Source organism: Corvus brachyrhynchos, unplaced genomic scaffold (genome assembly GCF_000691975.1).
Source record: "Corvus brachyrhynchos isolate BGI_N302 unplaced genomic scaffold, ASM69197v1 scaffold83, whole genome shotgun sequence".
In the NCBI taxonomy this organism is placed as follows: domain Eukaryota; kingdom Metazoa; phylum Chordata; class Aves; order Passeriformes; family Corvidae; genus Corvus; species Corvus brachyrhynchos.
In genome coordinates, this window is record NW_008238464.1 from 2,210,946 (window position 1) to 2,223,296 (window position 12,351).

At 42.9% G+C, this 12,351-nt stretch overlaps 1 protein-coding gene across 1 annotated transcript in view; it reads left to right on the plus strand.

Annotated features, from left to right (window-relative positions):
* PDCL3 (phosducin like 3) overlaps positions 1-6,613 on the plus strand; it is a 7,089-nt gene extending 476 nt beyond the window's left edge. Inside the window, exons 2-6 of the mRNA XM_017736971.1 lie at positions 1,145-1,333; positions 2,475-2,565; positions 3,223-3,366; positions 4,217-4,425; positions 5,738-6,613. Of these exons, the coding sequence (XP_017592460.1) occupies positions 1,145-1,333; positions 2,475-2,565; positions 3,223-3,366; positions 4,217-4,425; positions 5,738-5,880 (776 nt within the window). The 3' untranslated portion in view covers positions 5,881-6,613. The remainder of the gene's footprint in view (positions 1-1,144; positions 1,334-2,474; positions 2,566-3,222; positions 3,367-4,216; positions 4,426-5,737) is intronic.
* Positions 6,614-12,351: the final 5,738 nt, after the last annotated feature.

Here is a 12,351-nt window from a genome sequence, read left to right on the forward strand (position 1 = left end):
CCCGGGTTCGTGCCGCTCTCTCGGGGCGGACGTGGCTGTTACGCGGCAGTGTTGTTCGGAGCTCCGTGGCTGGGTTTGTGGCGATTTGTTGCTTTTTTTGCAAGTACGGTACTTACTTCACTACTGTAGCGAGCGGGTGGGCGTTTCAGGCAGTGCATCAGCGTGTTAGTAAACGATAGTAAATGCGGGGTCGAGGGAAAGGTGACCACGGTCAGAGACAGAAAACAAATAGTATCTGGTGTTCTGTGTGCTGAGCTACATTGTTCTCTTTATTTATTTCTTCTTTTTCTTCTCCCTCTCTGTCCCCTACCCCTCCCTTCCTGTCCCGGTAGCCCATAAGTGCTGGGGTTTAGTCTGAGAAGAGATACGGTGATATGGATGTGAACAGACCTAGTGTAAGGTGTACTGATACAAGCTGTAGCAAAGCAGTAGGCGCGTTCAGTTTACAAAGTGGACCTAGGCCAAGATAGCAAGGAAGCACAATCAGCCTGTGGGTGCTTATCACTGAGATTTCTTGTATTTTAAAAATTAAAATTGCGTGCTAAATAGGAAAGTCTTACACTGAGCTTTTCAACAATACACAGGGGCCTGTTGGCCTTGTTTTGCAGGATTATTTCAACTATTTTACAGTGAAGTCTCAAGAATAGTTTAGCTGTAGATTTACATCTGAATCCTTAGCAATGGGCTTGGCTGACAGAGACTGCTTGCTTTTCTCTAAACACTCACATGGTCACTCTGACTTGAATCTAAGACGGAGACTTCCCGCGTACTGAGAGGCCTGTAAGGTTGGTGCCTGTGTATGTCTTGTCACTAGTGCTTCCTGATGCAGTGACCATTGATTTGGTGGCCTGTCCTGCTCAGGGTCTATAAGGGAGCCCTTTGGCCACCATGCTTCCCTGTCACCCAGCTGATACCCTCTCCTTTCATTGCACTTTGTTAGAGATGCAGCAGTGGTTACAATGCTTCAAACCGTGGTACCCAACCAAGGCCTCACGTATGTGCTGTGAGTGGGAGGAAATAAAACAAAGTCAGTCTTCGTGGTGCTACAGGTCTGGGGCTGGAAAGAAGCCCCAGCATCAGGAGGATTCGTGCTGTGACTTTCTGGTACCATCCATCCAGTTACCAGTTTAGCAACTGTGTTGAGTTCTGGAAGTGGTAAAGTTCACTTTGAAGAAATATCATCCATATGTTGTTCTGTTCCAGGATCCAAATAAAGACACAGAGTGGAATGACATTCTGCGCAAGAAAGGTATCCTTCCTCCAAAGGAAAACTTGGAGGAACAGGAACGTGCAAAGGAAGAGGAGCAGTTTGCTATCCTTCAGAAATCTCTTGGTGAGTGACCAGCCAACTCAGGCAGCCGCACAACAAGCCTTGGAATGGCTTCTGGGGGAAGCTTTTTCAAAGAAATGGCCAGCAGCAATGTTTATATGCTTGTAAAGCAATGTATCATTTTCCAGGTCTGTAGGGATACCAGAGCTTCATCTGTGCAGGGTGATCAGCTGATAATGGTATCAAACAAATACATTCCTGAACACATGGATTCTTCCAGCACAGGAAAGCTTTTTTCTTCATGTCAACTCTGTATTTTTATGGAAGTAAATGTTTGAAAACATTTTTGAAACGTTTGTAAACATGTTTGGAAACAGAAACAAGAACAATGCAAAGGTAGTCTAGCAGGTGAAGTGCATGTCTGTGCTGCAGCTGCTAAACTTGAAAGCTTGTGCAGGTAGTTGGATGCTAGTCTAGGCAGCCTTCAGCTCAGAGGCTTTTCCATCATATTCTTTCCACCTATATATCTAAAGCACATAACACTTTCTAAAAATCCAGTAGGAATAATAATGACAGGCTGAGAAAGCAGGGGCTGCTCAGCCTGCAGAAGAGGAGGCTTGGGAGAGAACTGTAGCACCTTCCAGTGCCAAAGGGACTGACAAGAGAGCTGGGGAGGGACTTTTTTGAATCATAGAACAGAATCATAGAATATCCTGAGCTGGAAGGGACCCACAAAGATCACTGAAGTCCCAACTCCTAAGGGCAATTGCAGCTTTATGATACCATGTAGTGATAGATAGGACAAGGGAGAATAGCCTTAAGATGAAGGAGAGTAGGCTTAGATTAGATATTAAGAAGAAATTCTTTGCTGTGAGGGTTGTGAAGCACTGGAACAGGTTCCCCAGAGAAGCTGTGGATGTCCCATTGCTGGAAGTGTTCAAGGCCAGGCTGGATGGGGCTTTGAGCAGCTTGGTCTAGTGAAAGGTGTCCCTGCCCTTGGCAGGAGGGGTGGGAAGTAGATGGTCTTCAAGGTCCCTTTCAACCCAAGCCATTCTATTATTGTAGGATAATACTCAAAAAAATCCACTCCATGTTTCCTATTAATCTGTCCTTAGAGTAAATAAATTCTGTTGGATTGATAAAAGATGATGAGTTTTAATCCTGGAATGAGGTTTTTGCTGATTTGATGTTTCTTCCATTTTAGTGAAAACTTATGAGGACATGACTCTGGAAGAGCTAGAAGAGAATGAAGATGAATTTAATGAGGAAGATGAGAAAGCTATTGAAATGTACAGGTCAGAGCAGCTTGCAGAACTTGGCTTTAATGATAATTGGAGGGTATTTCTTTTATATGCTTTTAGATATTGTTGAAGAGAAAGAATGTTTTTAGGATGATGGAAAAAGGGGGTTGTGTTTCTGGTCTCTTGTGGAGCTTCTAAGTGTCTTTAAAAGGATAACAGTGTTTGAATTCACTATCCTTTATCTACGACCTAGCTTTGCAGAGATAATGTGCACCTGCTGAGTGCATGGCTGGGAATCCTGAGAGCTTTGAAAATCACCTCCAATATTTCCTAACTTTTGTGTGAATGAGATTAAGGTGCTGCAGATTTGCGTAATTAGTGTTGGTTTCTGTTTATCTCTTAACCTCTCTCATGGTTTTTGCCATTTAGTTTTGTAGTGTATTGCCTGCAGAAGAAATGTCTAGTGAGGCCAGAAATGAGGAGAAAAAGACATTTCTAAAAACATAGTTGTACTTCTTGCATGTTGGTGGTTTTAACTTACAATGCAAATACAAGAGCATCTACTATGTCATTTTGCTTTCACTGCTCTGGGGTTAGAAGAAGTTTGTAGTGTGTCTCTGAAGTCTAGGTTTCAACCAGCTCCTTCAAGTGTTGTTCTGTCAAGAAAATGCTTCTAATCACAAGATGTCTTTTCCATTCCTGGCTATTCAGGCAGCAAAGGTTAGCAGAAATGAAGGCAGCTCAAATGAAGAATAAATTTGGGGAAGTTTTGGAAATTTCGGGAAAAGATTATGTTCAAGAGGTTACAAAAGCTGGAAAAGGTATATGGGTGGTCTTGCACCTCTACAAACAAGGGTAAGAATTTGTTTTTAACCATTAAACCTTGCACTGTCAATAGCTGAAAATGTTCCAAGGTAAATTTGTAGTTATTGTGGAACTAAGGACTGATTCTGGAGTTCTAAGAAATAAAAACAAATTAGTAATTTCAATACTGTTGATTCAAGACTGCTGGACTTCATTTTAGAATGATGTAACCATGAATTGGCTTTTTTATACATAGATATGACACAGCATGATGTGTACCATACAGCTGCCATAGAGGTAGCTGCTGCCACTGAAATATCCAAGCTGTGGAAACTATTCTGCATTAAATGCAAGGGTCAGTGAATAAGAAGGATTGATATATATTTAGCTTGGTTTCTAGTGGCATACAAATGGAGTAAGCAAGCTTTCCAGTCCTGTCACCATGATAGAAAACCTTGTCAAAAAGGTCTGTTAAGTGCTAGAATTTTTTGGAAGGGTTATAAATACTTGCTGTTGTTCTTTGTCTCTAATTTCCTCACAGGTGTTGATCATCATTTGCATGCTTTCTTCCAGGAGCAGCTTTTCTTTTTATTTTGCCCTTGCTCATGAAATTTCTAAGTATCTTAAATCCATAAGATCCCTGTATATAATGGGGATAGAGGGGAAGGCTGCATTAGTAATATATTAAAACAAAACCCTACCACACACCACATTCTCAGTGGTGCTGATCTCCTTTGAGTCCTGGAATACTGGACAACAAAAGTATCCAGAAGTTGCTTCTGGTACTTTCGTTTTTCCAGAAACTCATCAATCTGATATTTCTGACCTTTCTTCTGGAGATGTTTACTTTTGAATTGTCTTGTGTTTTTTCCTTATGTGTGTGTGTTGCTGTTCTTCACAGAATTCCACTCTGTGCCTTAATAAATCAACATATGAGTGGGCTTGCGAAGAAGTTCAGAGATGTGAAATTCATCAAAGCCATCTCTACCACCTGCATTCCCAACTATCCTGATAAGAACCTGCCTACGATATTTGTGTACCTGGAGGGAGACATCAAAGCTCAGTTCATTGGGCCTTTGGTGTTTGGTGGCATGAACCTGACACGGGACGGTGAGTGGCTGCATCTCTGGTCTTCCGAAGGCAAAGCAAAACTGTTTTGCTGGGAATGAGAGAAATGAAGCTTAGGAGGAGAAGGGAGGTACTGAAAATCATATTAGATTTTTTTTTCACCCCTATGGCTCAACCACATGGCTATCTTGTACAAGCAGTGATAGGCCAACATATAGAGATTTGTCTTGTGTGTGCAACTGTTTATGCCCTGTGTTGGGTGAAACAAATTTTGCTGGATATATTAAAGGGTAAACAGTACCCATGCATGTTCTTTGGGTGTCTTGGACATAAATGATTGCCCTTGCCTGCAGTGATAATCTGTGCACTTGCCTATTGGACTGTAGGGCTCTTTGTTTCATTTTTAAGACGATGGCATATGTTTGTCTGTTGTTCCTGACTGAGTCAGCTTAATTCAGTCATCGCAGGAAGCTGTGCACTGAAATTTCTGCACTTTCTCTTGTCTTCCTTCCTTCTCCCCTAGGCCAGGTGCCTTCCACTGGAAATTAAAGAAAGTGTGAGGTTGGATTCATTATTCTGTAACATCTGAAGGAAATTAGATTTGATTATAGGATTGTCAGCAGGAGTAGGAGAAGGGTTTCAACTGTATGTGTTGTATTGACTTTTTACCACTTCTGGGAAGCAATCCAGTCCAATTTGGGCCTACTGCTGGTGGTGGTCTCTCTTTACTGTCTTAAGGAACTAATATTTAGTGTGTGATGTAGAGGCAAAGGGTGAATTCTATTTACAAGGTACATCCCTGAAAAATACCTATAATTCAGATGTGTACATGAAATTTCCACAATTTTTTGCCCTTTATTAAATTTATTTCCTGCCTCTTCTGATTGTGGTGAGCTCAGTGTATGATGGGAACAGCTGTAATGTACGAGCAGTATTCCTTCACTGGCAATAGATGTGCAAACATGTCTTCTGCCCTTATGTGCTTAGAAGGAGGTACCATTCATTTTCACTGGGAGAGTTGCCTCTAAAGCTGTTGCTCTGTATCCATCACCTCTTCTGCACTCCTGGTTGCAGGGTGGCACTGGGGATGTCACTGGTGGGCTGCAGAGCAATACCCTGACCTCTGTGCCCTGGGCTGAGACCTGTGCCAGCACTAGGGACTGGGAAAGGAGGGCTTGGTTGGAACAGGTGTGGTAAACAGGGCAGGAGCTTGGCTCTGGTTGTGGAAGAAGAAGAGGAGGACCCTAGTGTGGTGGTGGTGGTAGGGTGATAAGGGAAGTCAGCTGGGGAGTGAAGGGTGGGCTTTCTCCAGTTTGCTCCCGTATGTTCATGACTCTTGTTTTGCACTGCACAGAATTGGAGTGGAAGATTTCAGAGTCGGGTGCCATCAAGACAGACCTCGAAGAGAACCCCAGGAAGCAGATCCAGGACCAGCTCATGTCCTCAATCAGGGCGTGTGTCCCAGCCAGGGGGGACAGTGACTCAGAGGATGACTAATTCCTGCGACTGCATCCCGACTGATGCAGTGTACTTGCAGCCAGTGTTCCCACCTCAAGCACTGGAGACACTCCTCAAGGCCTTGCTGAGCCCCAGAAGGGTCACCTTTCAAGATGTTCATTCTAGAAACCTCTAGAAACTAAAAACATTTCTGTTTTTTAAAAATTGCAGCTTAAGATGCTGAAAGACATTTTGTATAGTGAAGCCTGAGTAAATCTTACTCAAGAGTTTTAAAATACAGACATGACTAGAAACGGGTCTCTTGTTATTATTTTCATAGTAAATTGCTGACTTCTTAAAAAAATTTGAAATATGAAGTGGTGTGAAGTGCACTGTTTTTATCAAGCTTAAGTTGTACAAATCAAATCTAAATAGCTGCTCTTAAATAATTGCTTATGGCACTTAGATGGGCCATCTCTTAGCCCACTGTGCTCAGACCTCTGACAGCCTGGACTTCATAGAGAGCTGGGGGAGGGTACCCGTGGTATGGGTGCTTCTGAAGGTGGTATGTGGTGCTCTGCAGAGATGTGCTGGCACCAGAGGGTCAATAAGAGGCTGTAAGCTGGGACCCTGTGCGTCCTGAGAGAGGCCCTGCGGATGGCCAGCCTCTCCTGGGACCTGCTGAGTCCAGAACTCCACTTTGAGTTAGCAGCACTATTTTGCCTTTCACAAGGGCTGAACTTCCTGTACCATCTTGCCTGCTAATTGCAGAATAAAACTCAAGCTGGTGGTGCTCAAGTGTGAAACTGCTGATTTCTTCCACAAGATCAGAAGTCAGGTGTTCTTGCAGTAGTGCCATTGCCAAATGGGAGGGAGGATGATGTTTGAGGAACTGAGATCTTGCTATATTAAAGATTTCTATCTTCTAGCTACAGTAATAGTAACTGAAGCCTTAGAAGAGTATAAACTTAAATACCACCTTGATTATGGATCTGCTGACACTGGGAGCTGCTTGATTATTTTGGTTTGGATTTAATGTCCACCTACACTTTCAGTTGGTCTACACTCAGGATAACAATCTCCAAGAGCTTTTGCTAACGAGGCTGCCCCAATGACATTTTGTTAAATTGCTGGTGGATTCTGTGGGTGGATGGTACAGAATGCAATACTCAATAAGAAGTGATATTTTTAAAACTTTTTTTTCTTAGTTCGTAGTGACTTTCAAGCATGATTCCTGCACTCTGAGACAAATCAGTGTGTAGACCAAACAACAAATAACTGTTCCTTCAGGTGAGCTTGTAAGATCCTGATGGAGAGCTTCCTCTGAGATGTGAATAGTGATTTGAGTCTCACTTGTGTCTTTTCTTGTCTTTTATGTGTTTTTTGGCAGATAGCTAAAATATTAATCTTGTGCAAGTGAGCCAAATGCAGCACAATAGAAGCTGATGAATCCTGAGTAGTATTATATAGCAGCACTCCTCTCATGACTATCCCATTTGGGACTACCCCAAATGCTATCAGACTTGATGCTTTACTGTGCTCACCTACAGCTTCGTACAGTCTAGGAAGAGGACAACTCTTCCTCTGTGTAGAAGCCTACACTGCATATTTTGCTTATCTTTTGCTTGTTCACATTGAATTGGTCTTTGGAGTGACCTCAGATCATGTGGACTGCATTCCTTTTGGAGTAAACTAGAGGAGCTAGAGGTGAATAAAAAGGGGAGGTGGGACTTCAGACTGTTTCCTTCACAGTCTCTTCTTCCAGCTGGGTCTTAAAACTATAGCTGTGTTCCCCTTTTGTGTGTGGTCCAATGGGTTTTGTGAGCTCTTGGACCACCGAGAGGACAGCTCCTGAAGAGGAGCAGGGCTGCCTGTGGGTTGTCCCAGGCCACTCAGCTGCGGTGAGCCAGATACCCTGTGCCTGGGAATGGTACCTGTGGCACCCCCAATTGTAGTTATCTCTTTCCTCTACAAGAAGCAGACCTGGTCTGCCTGGGAGGTTCATCCAGGAGATTAGCTAGGAGAGGGGGAGAGTGCCTGCTCCCTGCCGTCGGGGCTACAGCTGGGGGCTGCCTCACCATTTCATAGGCAGCTGTATTTTGGTAGAGCAATTCAGGAGAAATGGAGACAGTTTGACCTCCATCTTTTATCCTCAACTGCTTAATCTGCTGGCATGTTGGAGGATGCCACTGGAGGATGCCATGCTGAAAGGGGCAGATGTGAGAATCATCACGAACTAGAAGAGTCTGAATATCCTGCCCAGCTGATGACACCCACATGGAGCATCATTTCAGATGGTGTCTACACTCCTCACTCCTTGGCTAGGTGTTAAAATAGCTTTTTGTAACATTATTTTTCCTGCCAATCATATTGCCGTGCTCAAGGCCTTTTGTAGAAATTAGGTCTCTGCAGGAAACAGATAATGAGATCTGTTTAACCTTTTGGCAGAGCAGAAGCTGTATAAACACAGTTAAGGGAATGAGCTTTAGCTTAAAAGGAAGCTGGCTGCTAAATAGCAAATCAAAAGAGTCAATTATTATACATTGCAGAAAGGGGCAATATAATGGGAAAAAATAACTGGAGAGCATGAACTCTCATTTGCCAAGGCTTGGGGCACTGTTGCTAAATGCACTATCAATATTTTTGCAGCCTGTCAACAGTTAGTGTCAGATCAATGCTCACTTTTCATCTGTGTGAGAAGGGTCTTTCTGTCAGCTATCATGGGAGAAATCAGAGGCAGCGATCCTGTAAACAGTGCTGAGGCTTGGATGAGTTGCTGTCCTGCATACTGCTGTGAGAGCATCCCTGACTCATCCCACACTGCAGCCGTGCCAGCAGGTGGTGGGAGAGGGAAAAGTAACCCCAGGCCATAGACAGGGGCAGATGATTTGCCATTAGTGGACAGTCACTCTGGAGTTTTTTGTGTGAAATGTAAGTGCACCACTAGTAATAAAAAGAGTTTTCTTCATGGTGCAAGTCTGAAGTCTGCTGCTTAGCCAGGCCATGTGAGCAGTTGCATCAGGTTCACGGCAGGCTGCCCTGATCTGGATAAGTTACCATTCTGATTTTTTTCCCCCCAAATCTTCTTGTATTCACAATATGGACTCACCAAACCTGGAGGGCAGCGTTTTACAACAATTTCACATGTAGAGGGAGAGCCTGGTGTTGTGCAAGCAGGGCAAAGCCATGGTTAAGCTACCAGTTCTCCAGGTACTGAATCCAGCCACAGTCAGGGACCTGTACATAGGTAGAAGCATCCTCAGGACTGTGGCTGCAGGAGGTGAAATGAAGGAGAGTCCTTTGAATGGCTGCGCTGTCCTGTACCTGTTTTGGCCAGGTCCTACTTTCCCAGGGCTCAGCTCAGCCTCTCCTGCCTCCTCCTTGTGGCTGTCCTATCATCTGCTTTCCCAAATATGCTCAGGTGGATATTTGGTTGGCCTTGTTGCCAGGAATAATTTAAGTTAGGTGAGATGACTCACTATGAGAAAGCTGGGTGTGTGCCTCCAGCTCTGTTGGATCAACACACAGGATGGGCACACAGTGCTAAGCCATAGCTTAGCCTGACACCTGAATACTAGTATTTGTCTTTGCAGAGTTCATGAAGAAAGTCATTCTGATCTACAGCAATTCTCATGAAAGTTAAGGTGCACTTTTTATTCCTGTTTTAAAAACTCAAGTTCAGAATAATTTGTCATTATCCTCTGGAAATCTGGGGAAGTTAATCTACTTCACAGGCAATGAGAAATGAAACTTCTAACAGAAACTTCAGTAACTTAGTTTGGAGTAGCTCTTTTTTTGCGAAGGGGTTAAAACCCCTTGCTGTTATATGAACATTTTGCTGCATATTTATTGGGATTGGATCATGTCTAAAGAAACTTTACTCTCACTGAGATCAAAGGGGAATGCTTCCCCATCATTGCTAAAACTAATATATTCCCTGTTTGGAATTATTTGGAAGGCAGTTGAACTCATTTCTCATCTCAGCCCATTATAAATCACTCCTCATTTCAATCTCATTTAGTTAATTCAGTCATCAAAGGGTTGTAGGAGGCATGAAGTATTTTATTGATGTATTTAGCTCTTCACAGAATTAAAAAGAAGTATTGAACTTCTTAGGTCTATTTGCAGATGGCTCTTGTGATGGAGGAAAAAGCTTCCTTCCCTCCTGTAGAAGCCAGAACCATTAAAATATGAAAACCAAACAGCGAGAGACTCTCTCCAGGCTTCTGTGGGAGACTGATGAACAATATGACTTGTTTTCATATACCATGTTTAAAATTTCATCTCTTGACAGCATGCCAAAGTTTTGAGGACTTCATCATACTAATTTGAATTTACAGAGCTGACTGAAGCAACTGAGGTCTGATAAAAAAAGTCAGGAAAAATATCAAGTAATTCTGAAGTTGTTTTCTATTTAACACTTCAAATGTTATATAAGGAAGGAATTATAAGATCTAAGGCAGAACAGTCCATATAGAAGTTATTAATGGACAATGAGATGTATGTAATTATGCATATTTGTAAGCCTCTACTTCAATATGTCTCCTATAAAAAGGCCTATTGCAGTATTTCATCAAACACAAAGATGCTTCTTGTAAAGGCAAAGGTTACAGCACTTGCTAGTGAGAGCAGATCTTGGGTTTTCAGCTAGCCATTGCCTACCCCCACAGAAACTGACTCATGCTATAACATGTGTCATCCTGATCCCCCTCCCCTCAATATCCATGGGAATACTTTCTTTTACAAGGAAGGTAGCAAAGCCAGCTAATGAACTCCTTCTTCCATGACTGCAGCTTATCCTTCTGTGAATTAGTACAGACCATTTGGGGGTGCTGGGAAACTTCATTAATTATCTGTCCATACAGAGATGATTTCTGTTAAGCTGAAAGTAGGGATGTCCTGGATCCTCCAAGCTGACTGTCACTTCCTGTGGTTTAGTTGTTGCCCTCAGGTGATTAGGAGAGCAATTGTGAGGGCTGCCTCCATGGCAGAGAAGCCCAGAAACAGACAATTGCAGAGATCTGCCACAACATTACAGCATAAACTATAGTCTTTAACAAGAAAGTGCTGGTGGTAAAAGGGTGCAAAGTTTGGTGTGATATAGCAAAACCATGAGAATATTCAAAATGTGGAGTTGGGTCTCCTGTCTGGTAAACATCCCCAAATTTCTCCAGCTGAGGTGCATTCACTCTGATTATGTCTATCCAGAAAATTTAATAGAGCTGAGGAATGGGATGTGAACCAGATCTTGTGGGGTGAACCAAGTCCAGATCAAAGGGCTCATCCTGGAAGTGCTCAGTGAAAATTTTTCTTGTTTTCCTTCTCCCCCTGAGAAAAAAGTGAAGGGGAGAGTCCTTGAGTCAGTGGAAGAGATGAAGGGCAAGACGCAGAGGCAGGATAAAAGGAGCTCAGATGGGAAGCTTCAAAGAGAAGTCTGACCATTGCTAGAGAAGAAGGGTAGAGGTGAAGAAGATAATAAAGAAAAATTTTAGAGCTTGCATTATGACGAATATTTGGTGTTGGGGTAGACTGAGAGAAGCACTGTTCTCAAAAGATAGACTTTGTGTATGTAGCTGAAGACTGTGCACAGAGGAGAGCAGAGTGGATGGCAGCATTAAATCACAGCGGAGAATTTTGGTGCAGACCCATGAAAACTTCATCCCTTACTTCAGCGTATAGGAATAAAAAAGGTAAAGATGCATGCTCTGTTCCACAGAGAAATGCTGGGGGTGAGCAAGTGAGCACCACTAAGAGCAGAAATCAGGCAGGTTTTCAATAAGTAAAATGGATTGGTAAAAAAATAATCACATGCAATTCAAGCCAGGAGAAGATATTGCAGTATTATTTGCCTACTAATAAGCTGTCTTTAGCATGAGCTCAGGAGAAGATATGAATCTTTCAGGTGAGAGGCACTGTTTATATACAGTTTTACAAGACACAGGAGGCACTAGTGACATCGTGTCATCTGGCATATGTTACAGATCCAGCCCAGTGGGTAATACAGGCTTTCTCGCTACATTATGATGCCAAATGGCATTTTCAGTTTAAAAACACTACTATACTGTCATTTTCAAAGTTAGCTGCTGCCCTATGTCTTTGTGTTTTATTATAAAAGAGATATCAGTGTCATTTTAAAAACAGTTGAGCAACACTCTCACCACTGGCTTATTGGTAGCAGTCCCACATTGAATGCAGCTAGAAAAGGGAGAAGGAGAGAGAAAACATCTCTTTGTCCTTTTACTGATGAGTAGCTGACACTTCAGGCTTTAAAACCTCAGGCGTCTCCTGGTGAGAAAATGGTGACCAAGGATTTTGGTGGCACCTCTGCAAAACACACAAATCCCTGTCCTCTTCCTCTCCTGGTGGTAGGATAACCAGTGAGAACATGGACATCCTCCCAGCTAAAATACCAACAGGCTTCCATCACTCTGGGCTTCAGTTAGGGGAAAATCTTTATCATCAAAGCTGTAACTGTCACTCAAATCTGTGTGGAACACATGGGATTTCCCTAAAGAGTTATCCAAGCAACTG